This window comes from Serinus canaria, chromosome Z (genome assembly GCF_022539315.1).
Source record: "Serinus canaria isolate serCan28SL12 chromosome Z, serCan2020, whole genome shotgun sequence".
NCBI lineage: Eukaryota > Metazoa > Chordata > Aves > Passeriformes > Fringillidae > Serinus > Serinus canaria.
The window spans coordinates 52,410,613-52,435,148 of record NC_066343.1 but is presented as its reverse complement, the minus strand read 5'-3'; the positions used below and the strand labels follow the sequence as shown (position 1 = coordinate 52,435,148).

At 39.4% G+C, this 24,536-nt stretch overlaps 1 protein-coding gene across 1 annotated transcript in view; it reads right to left on the bottom strand.

Moving 5' to 3' along the window:
* The window catches only part of PDE8B (phosphodiesterase 8B), a 70,310-nt gene that overhangs the window by 6,099 nt on the left and 39,675 nt on the right, over window positions 1-24,536 (bottom strand). The window contains exons 6-19 of the mRNA XM_050986681.1: window positions 22,042-22,130; window positions 19,260-19,338; window positions 18,639-18,779; window positions 17,172-17,260; window positions 16,701-16,761; window positions 10,361-10,412; window positions 7,432-7,509; window positions 6,487-6,563; window positions 5,142-5,306; window positions 4,351-4,396; window positions 3,779-3,914; window positions 2,361-2,559; window positions 1,218-1,435; window positions 137-272 (exon numbers count right to left, since the gene is read on the bottom strand). Coding sequence (XP_050842638.1) covers window positions 137-272; window positions 1,218-1,435; window positions 2,361-2,559; window positions 3,779-3,914; window positions 4,351-4,396; window positions 5,142-5,306; window positions 6,487-6,563; window positions 7,432-7,509; window positions 10,361-10,412; window positions 16,701-16,761; window positions 17,172-17,260; window positions 18,639-18,779; window positions 19,260-19,338; window positions 22,042-22,130 — 1,566 coding nt within the window. The remainder of the gene's footprint in view (window positions 1-136; window positions 273-1,217; window positions 1,436-2,360; window positions 2,560-3,778; window positions 3,915-4,350; window positions 4,397-5,141; window positions 5,307-6,486; window positions 6,564-7,431; window positions 7,510-10,360; window positions 10,413-16,700; window positions 16,762-17,171; window positions 17,261-18,638; window positions 18,780-19,259; window positions 19,339-22,041; window positions 22,131-24,536) is intronic.

Genomic DNA, 24,536 nt, shown 5'->3' with positions numbered 1-24,536 from the left:
TTGTGTTATTTGGGTATTGCCATAATGCAAATTAATATAAACTGAATGAAAATGATACTTAAGGTTGTCTGGGAAGAACCTCACTGAAATGCCTGAAGGCATGAAGTCCTGCACTTTATGTGTGGCTTACACTTACATGTGGGCTGGTCTCCTCAGATGCCATAGGCTTGTTGATACTGTTCACAAATTTGTTCACATGCTCAAAGTGCTTTGTCATCTCTGTTGCCAAAACCATGTCAATAATGGCCTGTCGCAATGACCGGTAGCAATTTCTAGGAAAGAAAAAGAGTTCTTGCTCATGAGCTTGTCAGACCGAGCTCTGCCCTTTCCTCATCCCTGCCCACATAGTGCTACAAAACACTGCTCAGGGACTCAGCCACAAGCTGGCACCTTCAGAGTTAGGAATAGTCTAAGGATGGAGGAATGTACAAGATCATGCCTCTCCAAGTCCCCCCCACTCTGTTATTTTTACCTAATGAAAATCCTATGAAATCAACAGAAATTTACATCTCAGTTTGATAATGCAGTAAGACTAACTTCTCCAGAAATGGCACCAATGTGTCCATGTATGTTCTGCTGTATGTTAGTGTTAGCTTGGAATACAAATCTCAGGTTTTTCAATTACCTCTTTCAGGTCAGGCTCTTTCCCTTTCAGAGCTCTTTCTCTCTCACCTTGTTCCTACAAAAGCTAGAGTCATGCAGTGAGAACTCCTGGGCTACTTCCATGCCCAGCCAACCACAGGGAGCTTCCAGATCTCCCAGAGCTTCATGTCCTCCTCTGCTACCACCCTTTCAATTCCATGTGAATGTAGTAGTACTGGGATGCATAGGACCTTGTGCAGACACAACATGCAGCATCTAGCTGATGGTGTGTAAATCATATCTCAAAAACGTAGTGCCCAGGCTCCTTCAATGAAAAAGCAGTGGGCAATGAAAAGATGCAGCCTTGAGGCCGTTAACTGGACCAAGTTAATGGAATTCATAAAAGATTATTAAACATCTTTCTAAGCTTCCAGTTACAAGTTAGAAGACAGGGCTGGTGAGGGAGGAATTAAACCTTTTTATAAATCATGTCTGTATAGGATTCTAGAAAAGGTTAAATTTTATTGTCTGTATTTAAACTATGTATTCTTGTTTAGAAGGTAGACTCTCAATTTCCCCCAAACTGCCAAATAAGCATTCCAGACATGGACACTCCCCTTGTCCAGCAGACACACCTATCAATATTCTTGAAAATGTTGTATTTGTTGTCTTTTGTTGTAAGCTGAAACGCCAGTGCTGTGTGATGACTCTCTAATACAGCTGTATCATTGTAAAGGACAGCTAATTCACTGCCTGCATTGCACAGGAAAGAGTTGGTCCGTCCAGGATGGTCTACATCATGAATGGTGGCAGCTATTAATGCAGCTACCTCATCTAGATGGTCCAGACTTCCCTACAGGAAGAGAGAAAAATTACAATGTAGCACAAAAATTACAGTAAATCTTTTCTGATAACTTCCAGGTACCCACAATTACAGAAATGTAAACTTAAGCAGGGATTCTACCTCCTTGCAGTCATTTTCATTCACTGTGCCCACAGATTACCGACCACAAAATTTCCACTCCTACCCTTATCCAAATATGCTTTCTTTAATGAAGCTTTTTACACTGCTGTGAGCAATATCTTTGCATAGAATTCTTCAATTCTAGTGGTTCCCTTCCACTTTGTATGCTTGCCTGAATGTATCTGTATTGACTCTGCTCCACACACCTTATGTTTTAGCACAGGATAGGATAGACTATTTCACTTAGGAGGTAACCTACAATGATCATTGGCCAAACTGCCTGACCTCTTCAGGACTGGACAAAAGTTAAAGCATGTTGTTATGGGCATTGTCCAAATGCTGCTTAAACACTGACAGGTGCGGGGCATCAACCACCTCTCTGGGAAGGCTGTTCCAGTATTTAACCACTTAGTAAATAAATGCTTCCTAATGTCTAGTCTGAACCTCCCCTGGCACAGCTTTGAATCTTTCCTACATGTCCTGTTGCTGAGCACAAGGGGGAATAGCTCACACCTCCCTCTCCAAAGCTTTTGCAAAGCTTTATTAAGAACTGTTACCTACAGCCAGTTAACAGGAGACAGAAAAGAGCCAGGTTCCCTCCCCACCTCCATCATTGCTACTTAAAAATGTAAATTTGTATGAACAGACTTTAGAGAAACTGTGTGGGCCTGCTTGCATCACAGGAAGACTTCAAGGACAGAGAGAGTTTATGAAGCCAGGACCATTATTTAAACATCTGACTTGTAGATGACACACATAAAACGGCAAACATGCTGAAATCCTAACCCAAACAGCTCCTAGGTGATGGTTCTACCTTAACTCTCTCCTTCCCGAGAAAGAAGGCAGTAGCATGTAGGACATCTGCTGCATGTGTGGAGTTGTGATATGAGTTGGAAGAGTGGTAGTTGGCTTCAATGACTTGCAGCCATGCCCGCAGTGTTGCTTCCGAACAGTTTAAAAACTCAGAGACCCCAAACCGGGCAAAAACTTTTAAGCCCAAATACACTAATGGCCTGAAAAATAGAAGAAAAAAAGCACTGCTGTAAAATAGTAACTTGTGATGTTCTAAAAGTGATACATTGAACAAAGAAACCAAGACTTTTAAAAGGGGTGGGTAAAGTTAAACTTTTTAAAATTGCATATCTATAAACTCTAAAAAGCTTAGAGTGGGCCTGGGTCAAAGTTACAAATGATTGCATCTATCATCCTTTCAGACATTATTTTAATGTTTTGTAGAAATGGTACAAGTCCATTAGAGTTTCAACAATTCCCGTGGCTTCATAAAAAACATCTTAAACCCCCTTTTTTTGTGTGTTTAGTATCTGTCAATCAAACAAAATTCCATTTAATTTTTTCCTGAGGAGAAAAAGCAGACTTTGAGCATATATGAGCACATGCCAAAAGCTAAAAAGTCCTAAGCCCAAAAAAAAGGTCAAATTTCAATTGCAAAGTTATCTGTGTGTGTGGGTGTGTGTGTTTGTACAATGCTGGCAATCCCATGTTTGAAACAGTAAACAGAGTACAACCTCTAATCTTTTTGATTCTCAAATCCAAATCCACTCTGGGTTGTCTTTTACTCTGTGTTGCCTGTGAGAGAGTCCTATCCATCAGTTACATTTTTCACTCCTGCAAGATGACCTACAGAGCCTGTGAGCTGAGAAAGGCATAACCAAACCCCAACATCTGCAGATTAAAAACAGGCAAATACAAATTTCTAAAATGGCTATTTTATGCAAAGAGAGTACATAAGAATGGGTAGTCTGTTTGATTCTTTGCATCTTGGAATGAAAGCAACTTCTCTGTCTGGATGACGCACTTATTTTTGTGGTCTGCATGACCTCAAAAATACTGACGTCTGTATTCATTATAAGCTTTAAAATCCCAGTCTGTTGATCCTATCACTGGTTTATCCTCCATCCCATTTTTTTATCCCTATAATCAAAAGCTACAGTTGCATTAGATCTTCCCAAATTGTGGGATGATTTAGATGAGGAAGGGGAGAAGTTTGCTTTTTCCAGCAGGACCATTTTCACGTGAGCAAGAAAAAGAGCTATCTGGAGGGCATCCAGCATGTGGCAACATCAGACTACACTGAACAGTGTCACTTGGACAGAGTGGATCTGTGTCAAGCAAGACAGCTCTCACAGATTTGCTGTGTCTTGCTGCAGTTTTTCCAGAGCTACAGCTGCTCAACAAACTTTCTCTGGGCACCCAGGGAAAGGAGTCCAGTACCTTTTATTTGTAACAGCCTCCAACTCAAAAATATTGAAGTCCCAACTTTCCTCATTATCTAGGAGCTGTGCAATACAGGGTGGAACATCATTGATGGTGTTTGGCACTGGAAGGTGAGTATGGCTCAGGTTCATATCTGTTGAAATGGAATTTGGGAATTAGCACATTTCTGGGTTATTCCCTCAACACTCTACCACAGCCCCTCTTCAGAATTCCATTTAGAAAGCAAATCTTTTTCAAGAAAAACAACTTTTTTTCCTCACATGAAAAAGTCTGTAAGTGCCTATAATACAAAGGTTTATTACAGAGCATTCAAATATAAACAAAAAAGATCAGTGAACATTTCTTTGAGTGACAATTTGATTTTTTGCTAATATTTTGAAATGCAATATTTTAATTGTTTGAGCCTGTTTCAACACAAAAATTGGGGCAGCCCAGCACTTGTGCTGCAGTCATTTAGACAACCATTTCCAGAGACATATGTTCCACTGCAAAATAGCCTGAAGCTGTATGTTAGCAGTACTGACAAAAGAAGTCACATGTGCAAAGGGAAGTTTAAAATGGTGGCTTACTCTTAGAAAACACATACTCATTTCCTGACAGTCTTCTCAAGCCATCCTGAAAAAGAAATCAAGTTTGTCTTAGTTTTTTTGCATCACTAGTTTCAAAAACATTACTTGTACTTTACTATTCCTGGGTGCTAAAAGTAGTGCTCTTATTGCAGCACTATAGTGTAATCCTGGTTTTAGGGTCTTTCAAAACAAACATGAAAGGATCCCTGGAACACTGGTATGAGATCTTCAGAAAAAATATTAAATACACAGTGTATTGCCCACCTTGACCCTCTCATTGGCACCTCCATCATTCAAATCAGACATTATAATTTATTTTTCAATTTCTTTATATTATTTTGGTAGGGATTAGCTCAGTGTCTATTAAAAATTACTAAATCCATGAAAAAATTAAGATAGTTTGTCTCTTGCTGCTGTTACAGGACCAAAATTAGAGCTTGATTAAAGCAACCTCACTGATACACTGGACTAACTATAGAGCAATCCCTCTAATTCCATATAAGCTTCTAGAGTTTCTATAAGGTATCTCTTTCAGTATCTTCTGAGAGATTGGATATAGCTTTTGGTGGCAAGTCTGTTCACTTGTATCTGAGGATGAATGCACACTGTGGACTTAAATGTGGCCATAGCTTACTACATCCTGCAGTACTGCTAGTAAAGAGGCCAAAATACTTAACTGAAATGGTGATGAATTACAAGTCCCCTTCCCACTGAAATTTTAGCTTAGCAAAGCAGTGAACTGTGATGTAGGACAATGGTCCAGCAATTTTTTCTTTATTAATTTTACTCACGTTCATCAGACCTCCAACAAGATCACTTGTGTGAGGATCTTCATCTTTGGTACCTAACTGAGGGGAATAAAGTTCTGTTGTCCGCAGGATTTCCAGAACTCTGTCCAGGGCCTCTGCTACTGTGATCGGGCTGTTTTCCTGGGCAGCATTAATTATGTTAATAACCTGAAACCAGATTAAGAAGGCAGGCGAAGAAAAGTGAATGGCACTTTTTTCTTATTACAAAATTTTTATTCTTGTCTTGATTATGCTAATTCTCATCAAATGCAATATAATTCCCCACAATCCTTGAAGTACAACACTGAAAATGTAAATTTGTACTCAGATTTCCTGGTATCCGTCTGCTATTTTTAACTGGCAAACTCCTGGGAAGTGGAAGTAGAACGGTGTGAAGTATCTGAAATACTTGCCAGTGGGTGGACCAAAAACCAGCAATGTCCCAGTACTTCAGCATATCCAGGTCTGCTCTGAAACAAATTATTCAATCCCTGAAGGAAAATCCAAACAAACAAACTCTTGGATGTGACTCTGATATTATACCATGATATTCTCCATGTAGAAGTCAAGGGCAGAGAGCAGAAAGTGCTGGACTGTGGGAGAAGAGGATGGCTCTTTGAAACCCACACTGTGCCTCAGCCACCATCCAGAAATGCAGCAGTGACTGCTCCTCTGCCAAGAATGATGGGAACAAAATCCTGATGCTGTCTTCTCCAGGAGCCAGAGGCTGCTGCACAGCCACTACAAGCCTCCCTGTGGATATGATTGAGGATAAGGAAAAGGAAAGGAGCCCATTGCTCTTACAGTCACAGTGGTGCTGGTAAGTAAGAGCATGATGACAGCAAGAAAAGAGAGGGAGAGAGGGAAAAATTATTTGAAAGTGGAAGATACCTGACACCCTAGTGTGTTACAAGTGACTGTGCAGCTGATTTTGACAGCAGAATTTGTGTGACAGAGTGAAGAGAGGCTGCAGAAAGTGGGGTAGACTGGTGCAGGTGCTCCCTCTTCTGCATGGTGTCTTATAAATATCAATAGTGAGAGCAAAGGTGGGGCTGGAATAACATCCTCCTACTCACACATGACCCAACAGAGCAGTGTCCCCTTCCTGCCAGAAGCCATGCATGAAGCAAGGACACTCTTCTGCCCTCCTTAATATTCTTCCTTATGACTAGCATTTGGAATGCCATGATGGGAAGTAGAAAGTGATGATAAAAACCAATTACTAATATTACTCTGTTAAATACAAAGTGCAGGAAATTTCTGTTTGTCTGTCCAGAAACTACATATTTCCCTCTGAGTGCAACTCGAAACTCTGGAGTTTCTGGAAAAGTCAGTGCTCAGGACTCACCTTTGTGATAGGAGCTTCTATTGTCATAGAATGAATCCGTGCCATTGAGGAGTACCGTCGGGTCTGTAAACTTGGAGCTGCCATTAAAGAGCCACAGTGTGAATCAGATGACAGCATTTGAAGAGTGCAGAAGGCCAGGGTATAGCACAATGAAATACAGCCCCGTGTCCCATTTCTCTTGTATCTCTCCCCCTGCAAGTTCTTAATTGTTTCATTTCTTGTACTGTTGTCTGCCTCCTTGGCAGCCACCCCTCATTTTTGCTGTCAGATTTTCCATCCTTCCTTCACTTCAGAATGGAATTGTACTTACACATCATGCCCTTTGACTGCACTGGATCTCTATCAGACATGGCTCTTTCTGTAAGTCTGTCTGTGCCCCTGATTTTGGTGCTACAGTTGCTCTAATGAAAACCTTTCCTGCTCCCCACAATCAGTGCTTCTCTCACTACACAAAAGGATAGAAAGAAATCTCTGCCACCCTTGTCCCACCCCAGTAAGCAGTCACAAATGGGATCAAAAGTACTGCTCTCAAGTAACCAGCAGCAATAGGCTCCTTCATGTTAAACATTAATAAACCAAAATAGTTATATTTAGGAGCACAGGCTGCGGTTTTCTAAGAGAGGTGGCACTAATGCTTCAACCACACTCTTTTAACAAGCTGCTTCTATCCCTTGGCACAGTCACTCCTCCTCCCTGTGAAGGCATTCAGCACTGTCTTGCATTGTATAGCAATGCTGATACTTATGCTGGGACACTGCTTTGCAAATCAGAAAGACATTTTACAGCAGTTATAAAAAAATTGAGTAATATCTGTTTAACCAGCTGTGAATCTGTCTGGTTTTTCTTTTGTTCTGCAGTTTTGTTGCCCAAGCCAAGTATGTTCTTTATATATATATATATATTCATGTATATTTATAGTATTGTGCCTACAGTTTGCTTTCTTACCATCACTACTTTGAGATGTTATTGACTTTACGTCAACTGAGTCTTTCCTTCTGTTCTTGCACTTGTAAGAACCAGATTCTGTAAGTACAAAACAAAAGCTTTAAAAATGTATCAAGTAAAACCTCTACAAAATATCTATCTAAAATTTTGGAAATTTAATTAAGTGATCTTAACAATATCACACAAGTGGGGGAAATAGTGCAATTTCTGCACATCAGAACAAGGAACTCAGTGTCTATCAATTTAAAGCAACTAGTCTGAAGTCACCTGGAATGGTCTTTTGCAAGGAAGTCAGGATGCCTTATGGAACAGGAGACTTGCTTCACCTAACTTAACTTCCTCAAAGGAGCAGTCTTGCATGCTGTCATCATCTAAGGTTTTCAGAGATCCTGCTTCAGGAAACATGTCTCAGGCAGGTGGGCTGAGTTCTGTTTGCTCTACTCTGACCACTGAACAAGCCCGACTTTGTCTAAAACTAGCCAATTAAGAGTCTCATCTTACTCTACACTCTTAAAGCCAAAGCATAATTCAGACTCAGCTTTTGCTTTTATTTGCAATAAATATTTGCACCTGTATTTAAGGAAAATCCAACATGCTGAAAATTATTAAACAATCAATTTAGTTCTTCTGAATATTAGCCATGCAATAAACTTATTCTTGAAACAGCTGTTTGCTAAAGCCAGAGAAATTATCACAACCAGTCAAATTCAAGAGCTGGATGATATGACAGGAAGGAGTCTCAAAAAAAAAAAAAAACTGATAAAATTTCATTTTTCTCCAATACATTAAAGTCTGCTCTCTCTCTTATGTTTTCAAACAGCTACCATGCATCTATTCACCACTTTCCAAGAGTGGAAAGTGGTGATAGTACCTATTCCCAAGGTATCTAAAATCCCACTCAAGGATCAGAGACCCTAGCAGGCTTTCAAAAGCTGATATAAGCTTTTGAAGAGTCAGAAGTATGAATTTGATATTCTTAACATAAAGACGAATTTTCATTTTAATGTCACAAGACAGGATGTATGCAGCCTCTCTTTAGCAAAATAAAATGTTAACATACAATTCTCCAGAATTAAAAATTCATCCATCCTAAAAATTACTGAAATAGTTTCTGTCTTAATTCTCTTTTTCTACCAGAGACAGTTTGGGTCTTCTTTGTTGTAGACTGAACTGGAGAAATTGAAAGCATTTTCCTCTGTTGACAACCAACAGCAGGGCATAGCTAATGCATGTTAAATAATTTTATTTATTCTTTCACTAACATTTGGTTGACTTTATCATAAGGCACTTCAGTGGGAGCAAGCATTTACACATAAACATAGCTGTGAGTGGCTATAGCTGACAAAACAACTCTCCTTGTGTTAAATACCAGCTAGCAAGTCAAATACTTTCCTATGGCATCCCAAAGAGTCATGGGTGCATAAAAGCTACTCTCTGCTGTACTGTGGTTTCATCTGTAAATATTTAAATGCCTATGTAAAAGTTTTTACTTCACCTGGTGAGCAGAAAATCTTATCATCCAGGTTGTTCCAAATCTTACACCACTGCAAACAGCATGATACACATGAATTACTCTTCTATGCTTGTCACTTATTTGTATATGCCCATGGTTCTGAAAAGTTATTCTTGGAGCACAGCTATGGACTGCAGGGAAGGCCAACCTACATCACATGCTCTGACACTGCCTACTTTCACTGCACTGTAGTCATCAGTGTGGTGTCATAGCATAGAGCTTCCCAGTCTTGCTGAAATCTGTCACAATAATGAGCAAACTTAAAACATTAGTAAGCTAATATAAATGTGTTAGTAACAAGTGTCCTGCTTAATTTATGGGCTTCCTCACCTTCCTGTTTGCAGGACAGAAACAGTGAGAAGAAAATCTGCTTTTGTTACAGGGATACAGGAGCAAATGGTTTAACATACTGTGGATCAGTTCTGGTGGCAGCAATGGGAATGAGGACAGCCAATTTCATATTGTCTCTTCCCCCTTGCCCATTGCTATTTTGCATCACAAAGCTTTCAGATATTTGTATGTATTCTTAGGCTCCTTGAAGACCAGGGGATGCCAAGCAGTCATGTCCCATGCTCTTAGTGTGTTATATCCTCCTCCCATGTGAAAATCAGAAGCTGCCTGAAGCTGCACAGCAACGTCTCACCTTTCATAGCAGAAAAGGCTTCAGGTGCCAGAAAGAAACAAGGCATAAGAACCTTTTCACTCATAAGACATCAGTCTGGCTGAGACCACTAGAGTCACAAGCTTAAAATTGGCCTTAAGTACCTCCTTCTTCAGGGAAAAGGGCTATTCAAAACACTACATAGCATGGGAGGAAGGAATTCTTCTCTTATGCTCTACTCTTCTAGTCAAACCCTCTCTGTAAAACTCAAGGAGGGCTGGCATGTGGTGTTTGTGAGTGGTGTTTGTGAGTAAGCAAACCTACCTGAGACCCAAAACAAGGGTTGCAGACATGCTGCAGCAACTCAGTGCTGACTGGAACTAAGTTGCTCAGGCCTGGACACCTCGGAGACAACTGTCTTAGCCTGTGCTGGGGCCAAACCAATGGCCTGCTGACAGGTCCTAAACTTGGACACACTGTGGCAGGTGTGCTGGCATGAATCAGTACATTCCACATTTCAAACATAAGGAGGTACCAAGGTACACAAGCTGCAGGATCACACACTGTTTTAATACAACAGAGCAATGCATCTGAACTTCAAATGCACAGCAAGGGGTCTGCACAGGAGACTCAGTTATTGGTGATTACAAGTCCAATTCATGGTGTGGTATCAGATGCAGCTGGCATCTGTTCTTGGCCATCAGCTCTGACCACTGACTGGACTGGGGAAAGAGACAACAATTCATAGCAGCAGAGAACCCCCAGACACAACCCCCAGCACAGCAGAATGTAGAGATAAACAGTAATATTCTAACCTGACAGGGAATTGTCTCCTGTGTACTTATCCTCACGGTGACTCTTGTAGATCTGGAGATAAGAGTAAAATATACATGTAAGAAAAAGGAATACAAAGAACTTTAAACAGGCTGCATTCAACACTGCCCATATTCAGCACTTTAGTTCAGCTATTTTAAAAAAATGTTTGGCAAAGACTCTTCTTCAGGTGTAATTAGATGTAGAGAAATAATATGAAAACAAACAGATAGGCCATGCAGAAAATCACAGATACAAGTGCTTTTATGTACTGAATTCCTTTTTAATGCCTGCATTTACAAGAGAACGGATACTCATTTACGTAGTGTTATAAGTGCAAATTGCCTTTGAACCTGAAAGAAGTAAATTAAAAAATCCTACAATGTTATTTTTTGTGCTTTAAAAATAGTTTTCTTAGAACTATTGAAGCTAATTTTGAATGCATCCTTTTATGGATAACTGATAAACTGGACTTCAAAAAAACTCAGTTATAAACTATGCTCCAGGAAATAAGGGGTAGAGATAGGTGTCATTCATCAGACCTTTATTTTCAAGTAGTTTTTAATCATTCTCATGAATGAAGAATTAAATGCAAAATATTAAGTCTTTGTTCTGAAACATTTTAGGTAGTTCCAAGAGTAGGTATTTCAAGCTTTCTTAGAATTTAGATAGGATATTTTCATATATTAAAATTTACAGCTATTGCTTGGTCTGCAGTAACACAGATTAAATGTTCCTCTGCTTTTTCATTCTTCTCAAAACCAAAAGTACTGTCCAGTTCATGACAGTTTAATACCTGCTAATCAACCTCACCCCTTTCCTTTGTTATGTGATTAGAAGAAAGTGTTTTGCTGTTGGTATGAAAACTGATCAGAAATGGCAGTTCCTCAAGTTATTTCTTGAAAACTGGTGTGTGATGTATTTAAGTATAGCTAATGGAGTCACAGAGAAATACTAGAAATAATGCTTACTAGGAATAATGCTTACTTTTTTACTGCAGTCACTAGAGAAGATACACATACCCTCTTACTTCAGATGAATAATTGTCAGTGCTTGACACTGTAATTACAAATTTTTCAGTACACATAATATTTAGGAGTCCATTACTGTCATATGGTGACTGGTTGCTCTGACCAAATCCATCACCTGCCTGTAGCAAAGCATTAGATTGCACGGAAGCATGAAATCCATGGTTGCAACCTGTCAGTTAAAAGGAGTATGACAAGGTTGCACTTGTGTGCTCTTACTGGTCTGTATCAGTTTGTGACTGTGCATGTGGATTATTCAGGAAAGAAAGGAAAGGAATGATACAAATTCTCTTTTCTGTCATTCTGTCATTCTTGCACACCTTTTGTTTCTTCCTTTCTGCTGTGGGGGGGAGAGACAGAGGGTGAAAGGGGAAGAGAAGAAAATGGAAAGGAATAAAACCCTGCAAAATTCAGGCACGGCTTTTTGTAATGAATTAAAAAAAACAAGAAAGGGAAACCCTTTGCTCATGCTCCATATAATTCTTGTTCAGGGGAATGTAAGAACTGACTCTTCATCCACAAAAATTTTAAAAGCTTGAAAACCTCTCTTGTAACCATGTAGAAACTCTCAGAGAAATAATCTCATTCAAGCACAGTAAGGTTAAGGAAATCTCATCAAATATGGTACAGTGACACAAGGCATCTGAACTGTTTGTTCTGGCCTCGTCCTGAAGCTTTTCTCAAAGCCAATGGATATATCTCTGTCTGCTGCACAACTGGCAGAAACATAGGCACAGTCCTCCAAGTGCTTTACTAAAAAATAAACCACATTTCTGTTCTGAATACTTCTCTTCCCCTTCTGCAGGCATATGCTGAAAGAGCCATGTAAGGTAAGTTATGAGGGCAGTTACACAGTTAATCTTGGGTCAATATGTTCTTGAAATAAACAACACCTCTCTTGTAAATTTATGAATGTGAAAACACTGGACTCTATCCTGCCAGGTCTCAAATTGACAATGGCAGCATTAATAATTACCTAGGCTCAGCACACAGGAATAGTCACATGAAAGCCAATCCTCATTCATAAATCTTCACTGTAAGAATGCTTAACGCTCTTGTAGGTATTTTTTTTTCCATGCATAAATTTAACATGCTGGGTTTTTCTATTTGATAAATCTGGCTCGGAAATACATGAAAGTTCTGGTGGTCTCTGATATCCCTTACAGAGGATGTTGGTACTGGCAAAAAACACATATACTTTTTTTAAGGTGAAACAATGTGTAATGATATAAGCATGTTTTGACGTCAACATATACTGTCTGAATGCTGAGATCAAGCTGTCTAAATTATATTGATTTAGTGAAACATTAGACATTTGACATCAAAATTTGAATTATGACAGCTTTTACTGCTCTGCAACCTAAGTAAATATTTAATTTGATTTCCTTTTATCCTTCCATAAAGATTTATCTGTAGCTTGAAAAGGAACCCAATTTTTTTAAGTGTAAGGAAGAGTTCTACTGCTGCAACTACTAAGGCATGGATATTACAAAACTGCATTGTCCAGGATCTCCTACAAGCATGAGATATTTCTGTGACAGAAGTGAAATAACAATTACATAGTTCTATCAAATACACCTTGTTTTTAACCCGAGGGATGTAAAATCTCCACCGACCATACTTTCTGTTAGGCTGCAGTCTTTAACCTTTCTGGCAGACCTCTGTATCTGTGGAGAAACTTTTGAAGCCCATATTCCCTTGGATCACCAAATGTGTAAATCTTCCCAGCTGTATAGTGCTTAATTTACTAGTAGCTTCTCATGAACTAGTATTAAAAAGACAGAAATGGATGATACTTTCTAGCAGTACGGGAGAATATGAATGTTGCCGTGGACGTAAGTCCTTATTTCGTAATTTTCCTTTTTCTAACTAATGAGGAGAGGCTTATGGGGCATGTGAAGTTCAAGGGCAGCCTGGGCTGCAGCAATCATGAAGAGGAGGAGTACAAGATCCTCAGGGCATTGATGAGGGCACACAGAAAAAGCACTCCCATGGACCTCAGGAGAGCAGACCTGGGCCTCTTCAAGAAACTGCTTGGTAGAGCGCTGTGGAATAAGGCCCTGGAGGGAAAATGGGTCCAAGAAACTGGTTAATATTCAAGGGTCACCTCTTCCAAGTTCAGGAGTGATGCTTCACAACAAAGAGAAGTCAGAAAAATGCCAGAAGGTCTGTGTGGATGAACAAAGAACTTTTTGACAAACTCAAACAAAAGAAGGACGCCTACAGAGAGTGGTAACAAGGACTGGTAGCCTGGGAGGAATACAGAGAATGTCTGATGAGCGAGGGATGATGTTAGGAAAGCTAAAGTGTGATAGAATTAGATCTGGCCAGGGACATAAAGGACAGCAAGGAAAGCTTCTGTAGATACCTTGGTGAATTAAAGAAAGATTAGAGAAAATGTGGTCCCTCTCTGGAAGGAAACAGGAGATGTGGTTACCTGGGACACAGGTACGTAGGCTGAGGTACTCTCTGACTCTTTTGCCTTGGTCTTCACTGGCAAGTGTTCCAGCTACATGCACTTCCCTAGTCACAGGAAGTAAAGGCAGGGACTGGGAAAATGAGAACCACCCAGTGTAGAAGAAGATCAGGTGTGGGAGCATCCAAGGAACTTGAAGGTGCACAAGATCACGGGACCTGAACAGCATTTGTGAGTCTTGAAGGAGCTGGTGGAGGAAGTAGCTAAGCAGCTATCAGATTTGAGAAGTCATAGCAGTCCAGTGAAGTTTCCAGTGACTGGAAATGGGGAAATTTACTTAACTGTCATTTCTAAAGATTAGAAAAGAAAAAGGAAAATACAAGGAATCACAGGCCAGTCTCATCTCTGTGCCTTGCAATCCATGGAGCAGATTCCTCTGGAAACTATGCTAAGGCATATGGAAAAGGTAATTGCTGACAACAAGCACAGCTTCACCAAGGGCAAATCATGCCTGACATATTTGGTGGCTTCCTACGATGGGTGGATAAGAGAGTGTCATCTAACTGGACCTGTTCAAAGCATTTGATGCTTCCTTGCACACCCTTGACTCTACAGTGGAGAGACCCAGATTTGACAGGTGGGTAAGGAATTGCCTGAATGCTCCTGCTCAAAGAGTTGTGGCCAATGGCCAGGAGTCTGGGTGCAGAGGAGTGCCCAAGTGGTGCTCCTTGGGGGCCTGCACCAGGGCCAGGATTACGAACCTCTTTGTCAGGGATGCAGACAGTGGGATCAGGTGCATCATCAGCAGGATCAGGTGTACCATCAGCAGGATCAGGTGCACCATCAGCAGGCTGGCTGATGACACCAAGCTTTGCAGTGTCACAACTGCTTGAGGGGCCACAGCATGCTGGATGGGTCTCCAGCATAAGACATGAACCTGCTGGAGCAGATCCACAGAAGGGCCACAGTACTGACCAGAGAGCTGTTGCACCTCTCTTATGTGAAAAGGATGAGAGAGTTGGGGTTGTTCAGTTTGCAGAAGAGAAGAGTCCTGGATGTCTTTTAGCACCTTCCAATAACTAAAGGGGCCTACAAGAAAATAAAAGAAAATTTTACAAGGGTGTATAGTGACAGGACAAGAGGCAATGGTTTTAAACTGAAAGAGAGTAGGTTTCAACTAGCTATCAGTAAGAAATTCTTTACTTTAAGGGTGGTGAGACACTGGAACAGGTTCCCCAGAGGAGTTGTGGATGCCCTGTCCCTGGAAATTCAAGGCCAGGTTGTGTGGGGCTTTGAACAACTTGGTCTAGTGGAAGGTGATCCTGCCTGTGACAAGCTAGGTGATCTTTAAGGTGCCTTTCCAGTCAAATCAATCAATGATTGCATGATTCTTACTGGTTTAAGCAATTCAATCTACAGGGCAAAGAAGGACAAAAAAAATTACTTCTTATATTCCTGCTATTTTTTACATATGGGTACAAGTTCGTAATACTTATTATCTTGCATTAAGAATACCATATATACACCTCCCTGTACCAGTCTTTCAGCTGTGTGTATAGCATAGAAAAAGCCATTAGATTATGTCTTACTTTCAAATCAACATCAAAGCAGCTATAAATGAAACAACAGTTATGAGGTTTAAACAATGAATTAAAAATACATGCAGCTTTATCACTGCTTTTATAAAACTCTGTTGCACTCTAGCCTAAACATTTTAAAAAATCCTGTGACTGTAAATGATATTTTGCTGCTAATACTAAAACACATGTTTTAGTTCAAAGATGAAGTCAGTTTAAAATACTATGAGTCTTATTTTTCAATGATAGACATGCAAAGTTCTTCCAAGAATTATTATTATATTACCTCTACAAAAACTTGTGCAAGGAGGATGGTTTCAACAGTCAAATGCTACCCGCTATGGAATGCTTTTAGAAGTAGTAGTTTTCCAGTAATGTGTTAATATTCAGTGATGTTCTACTGAAGAAGGGGCAACTAGACATACTAGTGACTTTCTAAATACTTTTCCTGCCTAAGTGTCTTTACCCACATCACAGATAAAAGCACATAAAATTGTAAATAAAACAAAATTCATAACTCCTCTCCTAAATGACATGGAAACATCTCCTATTTACAGAGCACAAGCTTCGTCTAAAATGTTTCCAGCCAGTCTCTGTCTCACCCCTAGAGACCACATGCCAAAGACAGGCTTCACTCCTTTGCTCACAAAAGTCTAGACTTCTTTACTCAACATGGCACTTACTAGAGTATTTCTGTGGCAAAGTACATGATATGATAGTTTGTGTCAGACAACATCAGAGGGAGGAATCCAGGAGAAGATGACAGCAAACAGCTTCCCACATCACCAGGTCTGTTGCAGGAGCAGGTGGTGTGGTTTTGTGTCTGGACTGCAGAGACCCAGCTTTGCCACTGCTGCAGGTTTACTGGGGTCATGGCTTGAGTTGCACTCTTCCACAGCACCTGTTCTGGCAGGTGTGTGAAGTCTCAGGGCCAGCATGAGGGCTACACCTCATAAATACCACACATTGTCAAACCTTGGGGCCACTGGGCACGGGTCATTAGTTGGCATAAGTACACCAGATCAGACTGGCAAGAACAGCCCTACAAAACAGGCCCTAAACTCCCTTTGAACTGTGATCTGTATTGCTCTACAGTGTCATGGACTCAATTGTCATATCCATGCTTCAGAAAATGAAAGATGGTCTTCCTCAGGAGTCCTAGAGAGACTCATGCATGCAAATGTTGAAATTTTCTTGCTTGCTCCAACAATCAGTGAGAATCTCATTGACAATATAGATCACATCTTGGAAAAATTTATAAGCCAAAAAATATCAGTTCACTAAAAGCTATGAAAATTATCACATGAAAGAAATACAATACCTGTTTGTTGTTTTCATTGGGACAATGCAGTCTTTTGAGGGACACAAAGTGTCTTATTTTCCTAACAACAGAAATTATCACTTGTTACTACATCACATCATAAATACAGAAGTGAAGTGATACATTAGTGTTTTCTAATGGAGAGATCTCCAAGCCCTCAGGAAAACAGATACCAAGCCCAACACCAGCAAGACAACTGGGTGATAAGCATTCCTTCAGCGTGACATTGAGGTTTTTGTTGCAGGACACCTGATCCTTCTGTTGGTCCAGGAATTCTGCAAATCTAGGAGCAGAATTTGGCAATGTGTCCGTTCTAAACGGCGAAGGTGGGAACATATACAAGCACACACACAAACATGGGGATTGCCCAGTTGCTAAATACGTGGAGTTCATGTCAAACTTACAGATGCAGAAAGCAGAGAGAAGGCCCTAAAACCCAGAAAGCAATTATGTTCCGGACAAATTAGTTACCCTCCTTGACCGACCACAGGTGTTATCTTCACGTGCTGCTGGATGCTGTCTCCTGATTTCCTTCTTGCATAGTAAACTCCTTGCCATTCCTAAAGAAACACACAAAACAGAGACAGCATCTGAGCACACATAGCTTGCAGTCAAATATTTGTTTATTACTGCATAACTGCTGTTATGTACTAAATAATTATTTTTATTTCATAGCTGTATTTTTAAAAATTGTATAAAATTAATGTACCATTAAGTATAACACAGAGAGAGAGAGTGAGCAGCAACTATTCATCCAATGGAGAGCAGCATCTTTAACTAACGTAAGGACAGTATAATTATGTTCCTCTTGGAAGAAGGAATGTTTTACAAGGAACTTTACAATTTTTACAAGGAACTTTAGGTATCATCTACTTAAAGAGGTGACAGACATTATTGTTAGGTGCCACCATGAGGAGCAGTGGCTGCAACACTGCTCTGCATGATCCAGAGGGTATCCCTTGGCACCAGCAGAAATAAGCCCAAGCACCATTCAGCTTTGAAGTTGTCAGTTATCATGTGGTATATATGCTAAACTTCAGAAATCCTTGATCTAAAGATGTCCTTCAAGTAACCTCAAAGAGGAAGTATCTTAAGGAGGGAACTACCTGGCAGCAGGGTAGGATGAAGATGGAAGGTGGGTAGAAGATACCTTTGAGCAGACAGTGCTAGCTGCTGGGCAGCCCATACAAATGAGGAGGAGCACAGCAGGAGTGGCCTGTAGGTATTGCTAATGAACCAAGGTGGACCTGCAAACAGCTCCAGACAGTGACTCACAAAGCTCAGATCATTGCTGGACGTGACTCAAAGGCTCAAGAGCTCCCCAAAGGTCTTGAAGCGGAATGTGAGACAGGGAAGGGTGGCAGGAATTTCTGCAACCCAGGGAAGATGGGATGAGAGACTGGTTCATATGTTAGGGGAACGTATTACCAGGCCCATCGCCTCAAGGACAGGAGTTCACAGTGCACTGCAGACATTCTAACTATAGTTATTAGGAAAGCAATTGGCACCCCACTGGGTGCCAATACATTTTGTGCTTTAAGTATGCAGTCAGCGAAGGCTCTGCTGTTTGACAGAAGTTACACATTTTGGTTGGATGATTCAGCCACCTGAGAGACTGACTGAGGGACAAACTGTTACATTTCATCTAACAAAAGCTCCATGGGCTCTAAGCAAAACAGAAACACAGAAAACATTCTGATACTGATCTTAAACCAGCAAATCAACAGGAGTTCAGTCAGATCCTAAAAGCAAAGCTAATGAAATCTGTAATCACTTGTCTGTGGCATGGGCTGTTGTGCTTAGACATCTGAGAAACAGAATTCTGGTCTTATATGTGTACTCATGAAGAACACATTTTGTGTTCTTAAACCTACAGCAATAAAACCAAATCAGAATAGAAGTCTATAGAGATTTCATGAGTTTGTCATATTTGCTTACCTTTCCTTTTTTAATAAATGTGTTTATGTTGTCCAAAAGATCTGCAGAGTTTTTATCACTTTTAGGTAGCTCAGTAAGCTCCTTGCCAATAAGTTCTCCCTTGCAGTAACCCATCATCCGTTCAAAGGCTGGATTAACATACTGCCAAAACAAAGGTACATCAGGGCAATACAAAAAAACTTACTTAAAGGCTAGTAACTTATATATAAGTACCAAAGTGTAAAAAGTTATATGCTAAAGCCACAACCGCACATCCCTACAATTCAGTGTTTCTCGTATAAAAATACTATGTAATGGTGAAACATTTTATTCAAGTGAGAGGTTGAACAGAGAAGGCAATATACAATCTATGAGAAGGCACAGAAAGAGAACTAATGCAGGTTTTACCAGAAACAACATTACTGAAAACTATAATCTCAGTGAAGTTACAGAAGGAAAAGTCTTACAAATTCAGCAGGCATCAGTGTGCAGAAATCAAAAATTAAGCAGTTCATTGTGCAAGATTTTCCAATGGGCAACAAAACTAAAATATTGATATAAAACAGGAACTACTAAGTGAAGATGTCTTTGGGGTCCCTCTTTTCAAAATCTATAAAATAGTTAACATTCCCCCCCCCCTACCTGAATGACATGATCTTCACTGGTTATTTCTACAGCTTCCTGACAGTGTTCTAATGCTGTAAACACTGCATTACAAGCCCTGAAAGTAGCAAATGATTAGCAGATTAGTTTTATTGTTAGAACATTTTGTTCACTATAAATACGTTATTAAATTGTACTTATTGATAGATGAACCACAAAGTAGCAGTTGTTTTGACTAGATCATGTCATTATCTTTATTATGACTTTTTCGGCATATCCAGCCTCAGACATCCCTGTTAACATGCTTTTACTGCAGATTACATTGTAAATCTTCTCATAGGTGATGCAGCATCTTAAGAGTATGCTTGTATCTACACACATGCTCTGAACAGCAGGAACGAACAATTTGCAGTAAAAATAACACATTAGTATTACATCAAAAAGTTTTGTGACCATTAAAGATTGGAAGCACAAAAATCATGACAGGACATATAGATGAAGTTTTAGTACAGCAAATACGTTGGCGCTGTCTATGAAACTGTAATACAACACAATTAAAGGGAACAATTTGAGCCATCTCAAAGTCCCAATTAAAAAAATACCAATTTTCCTTCTTCCAAGTAATAATGCAGTGACTTGATTTCCATACATCCTGATCTTTCAGGACTCAGATGATCTTTGTTGCCCATTTTTTTTCAGGGCTATCCTTGAACTAATGCAGGAAAACAAAAGCCTTACCTTCTTGGTACAGAATTCAAATTGCTTGAATAATGATTTACACAGGATGGCATTAACATTAATATAGGCTTTCAATACTAGGGGAAAATGTATATCTCATAGAATCATAGGGTGATTTGGGTTGGAGGGGATATGAAGATCAAGTCCCTACCATGGCCCGGAAGAGTGAGTACTGGAAGAAACAACTCAGTCACACTTGCTTTGATAGACGTCAGTGCCTCCTCTTTGATTTTGTCTGAAAACAAACTAATTATCTTCTATATAACTCTCATTGCAGGGAGCTAGAATGCACCATGCATAAATATCCCTGTACACAGTTATTACCTGAAAGAAACCTCTTGCTTCCAGGCTGCATAGTAGGGTTTGAATTACTAACACTGACTAGAATTAAGTCTAGAATTAGGAAATACAGGACATTACTACTTCTGCTTATTGTGGAAGTAGCTCAAAACAAAATAGGATACAAGATGAGACATATGCAGAAAAAAACACATGCAGCCATGTGGATGAAGATTTGTAGGAAAAAAGTATTTTGTACAGAAGATGACAGAAGTGTTTCTGGTCATATAATAAAAGGATCTTGGAGTGTAATTTTATAAGTAATTTTCTAGCAATTCAAGCTGGTTCCCAAGTGTGATTTTGTGCTGTGTGAAGGAACTAATTTGTCTCAGTGATAGATGCCTGTCTGGTACATCAGCTGCTAACAAACATAATTACATAGACTTTCTGTAAGAAAACACACAGATATGTCTGCACTATTCAAGCCTTAGTATTTTCATTTGATCTGGCAAGCAAGCCAGCAAAATTACAAGTTTAAATGGCCCATATCCCCTTTAATTAGAACACAGATGTCTAACCAAGTTTCAAACCAGGACCAGCTATGTGGAAATGCAGAGTCCGTGCTAGGAATGGAAAGCCATTTCTGACCAATGACATGACCTCATCTACTGCTCTCTGGGGCTTGTGCTACTTTTTCATTACATTTCTCTTGTGTTTGAACACGTGATGTATCTTGAGTTAAATTCTATCAACTAACTTTCTGCCTTCTCTTCCCTTTCACTTTTACAAAGCTGTATGGAAGACCTGCAGATCATCAACTAGCAGCACAGATATGCAGTGCAGCACTCTTTTCCCCACTTAGTTAAACCACAAAAATGAAAAAACAAATTATACCTGAATGCCATAACCAGTATCAGCTCTGATTAGTTTTTAATGGTATCTCTCCAATAAGACAGGTAAGGGGAAGACATTCTTGCTGAGTTTTAGAAAATAACTATTTAAATTGTGTAAACCAAAATCCATTTTTTTTCCCATGGAATTCTACGGTCATTGCACAAATTTTTTGTGCATGAGTATGCAGTCACTTAAAATGCAAAGTTTGTGTGCATGAATATGCAATCACTTAAAATGTAAAGTCACTTTGCTATCAGTTTGCAAAGAAATCTTAGAAAGAATCAACTTCTGAAACAGAGACACTGAATCCTGTAGAAAAGTGATAGTATTTTTTGTAGATGGAACTAGAATTAATTTACATCACAGAGTGAACAGCCCCTTCTCTGCATTTCTTCCTATAGTTTCATATGGTTGCATTGCAAAAATATATACATGCATGCAAAAGCACCTATATTAAATGCAAAATTAGTCACATTAAAGAAAAAGTGCATGTGGGAATGAGCACCATTTAACTTCTCACTAACATATAAAACTGTGCTCCTGGCCTGCCAAGTCTTGGCCAAGCAAGAAAATAAAAGCTCAGAGCTGAATCAAGATTGCATTCAGTTCAAGCCTCCAAATATGAAAGCTCAGACACACGAGATCAAGGATGACGTTATAAAGTTTTACCATCACATAAATTCACAGCCCACACCTACACTGACCAGGATTTCTCAGGATGTCAGTTACTAAGGCACTGAGTTTGTCCTTTACAAAAACACAGAAGGAGAAAATATAAAAGTGCAGTGTATTGGTTTAACATAGAGATGCAAGGCACACATATGCTTAGCTGGGAAGAAGCAGAAAGTAACATGGTGCAATTATTTAGACCAAGATGCTGATGTTTGCAGTTTCTCACACCTCTACATACCGTAATTTGAACTGAGATCGCACTTCCCCATGTTCTATTTGAACCAGCTCATTGTAACAAGCAGTTACGCTGCTGTTCTCCATGAATTGCTGGAAGACAAATCAAGAGTGCATGAAATAGGCTGGAATAGTTTTAAACTTGTTTTTTCAGTTTCTTCATCTGAAACTTTAACTTTTTAGAGAGAGCTGGCATGAGGCCAGCAAAGGCCCAGAAGGGTGATAAAGCACCTCTGCTGTGAGACAGGCCAAGAGAGCTGGGACTTTTCAGCCTGGAGAGGAGAATGCTGAAGTGGAGAACATATCGAGGCATATAAATATCTGAAGGGAGACTGTAAGAAGACAGGGCCAGCTTCTTTCCAGTGGTGCCCAGTGACAGGACCAGAGGCAATTGGCACAAACAGAAACAAAGGCATTTCAGGGAGCCTGAACATCAGGCAACACTTTTTTTTACTGTGAGGGTGACCTGGGCACAGGTTGTCCAGAGAGGCTGCAGGATCTCTATCACTGGAGATGTTGAAAAGCATGTGTGGGATAGTTCTAAACTTGCTTTAGGGGGCTCTACTTGAGCAGGGAGGTTGGGCAAGACAACCCCTAGAGGTCCCTTCCAACCTCAACCATACTTTTTTTTTCTGGTGGAAATGGATTTTTACTGGATTTTCCTGTTTGGTCTTAGCAACCCACCAGATACTCTAAAAAAACCCCAAACACAGTCTCACACAAAACCAGGATCGCCTTGATGTTTTATTTTGAACATCTATCCTTAATTCAGAATGAAAATGGAAAACCTTAGAGACATAAAACATACATGCTAAAAAAAAAGAAAGGGAAATATTTTTGGCATTTGTTTCCAAGCAAATATTGCAGCTAAGTTCCAAAAGTGAAGTATCTTTGCTTCACAAGTCTTCTCACTGAGCTGTCACTGTGAATTCAGAAGTACACAGAATTATATAAAGTAAGAAGTATCTGACCACAGTGAAAAAAGCTTTTACTCCAGATAGGAGAGAATGTTCTCTGTCTCTTAGGTCTAAAAGGTCTTGTGCTTGGTCCTGCTAAAATCAGAATTTTTTGGTTGTTACAAAAGAAGCACAATCTCTGACTTCAGTTAAAGTTTATTGATCAAACACATGCACTGACTTTAGCTGTCATTGGAAATGCCCTGTGTTGTTACTAGTTCTCACAGCACAGCTGCATGCACAGTCCAGAGGAGCATGCAAACCTCCAAAGAATAGCTTTCAAGAAATCTGTGCTTTGTCCTGTATAAAAAACTGTGTTTTGGAGACCAGTGGCTTAATTTCAAGTTGTGAGCAAAATATAAAAAAGGTAACATTAAAAACAACTGTTGGGATGGGTCTGTTCCACTCCTTAATGCTGACATCTTAAAATATTTCTGTAACTTTCACCTTACATGCTACAAAATGCATGGGAGAACAAAAGGTACAATAAAAGGTTGGCAGAAGCAAAGCAAACAATGTTGTGTTTTTGTATTTCAAGCTGCCTGCTAACAAACTAATCTTCTACAGCAGTGTAGACTAAGATTTTCAGGTTTGGGGTGCTTTTTTAAATATTCAAATACATTTGAGCTAAATTTAAAACTATAAGAACAACTCTCAATAACACAAAATTTATCTGCAAAGGCAACCTATTTGATGAAATAGCCTTACTAGAATATACTAAGGCTTTTTATGTACTGAATTTGATAGTAGTGTGTTTTACTGAAAAATTTTAAGCACTGTTGTTCACTGACAAAACTCAGGGCACAAATCTTTTGCGAAGAATCAAGAACTGCAGCTTATCAAAGTGCTAACCATGCTCTTTACTGTTGTATAGTCTTCATTTTATCTAAGTTCATAGTGCTGATGCTGGTCATTCGCTGGCTGACTCAAAACTGAGAAATCAACTGGGACATGAAAATAGCAGGAAACATTTCTTTTTCCAATCTGTGCTTCTAATGTGACACAAGAATAAGAAGATTTCTGAACTTGCAGATATTAGAAGGTAGACAAAACACTCTCTTTTTAAAAAGTTTCATATTTATACAGTACATTTTGATTTAAGTAACACATACTCTTAAATTATTTCTTACTTCATTATAATGGGATTCCACTGTTCTATGCAGAACTTAGTACAAGCCACAAGAATTATAAGCTAGCAGGAATGTATCCTTCTTTTTGCTTAGCAATAAGAATTTGTTTTAATATTAAATACTGCTTTTATTCCAATCTAGTAAGTTTTAATAGTATCTGGTCAATGAGAATCAACATTTGTTTAGGAAAAGAAGTTCAAAATACAAGACAAGGCGGTAAGTCAGTAACTGCAAACATTAAGATCTCCTGTTTGCTGATTTAAATCATAGCTAAAATCAGTCAGGGAGCTAAATTGCTTATTCAAATTAGCCCATCCTAAGTAGGCCACCACTATTAGATTTATGAGCCTGAAAAGAAAAAAAAATCAGCATAATTAATGTACTGGATTAGCAACAGCATTAATACACAAACA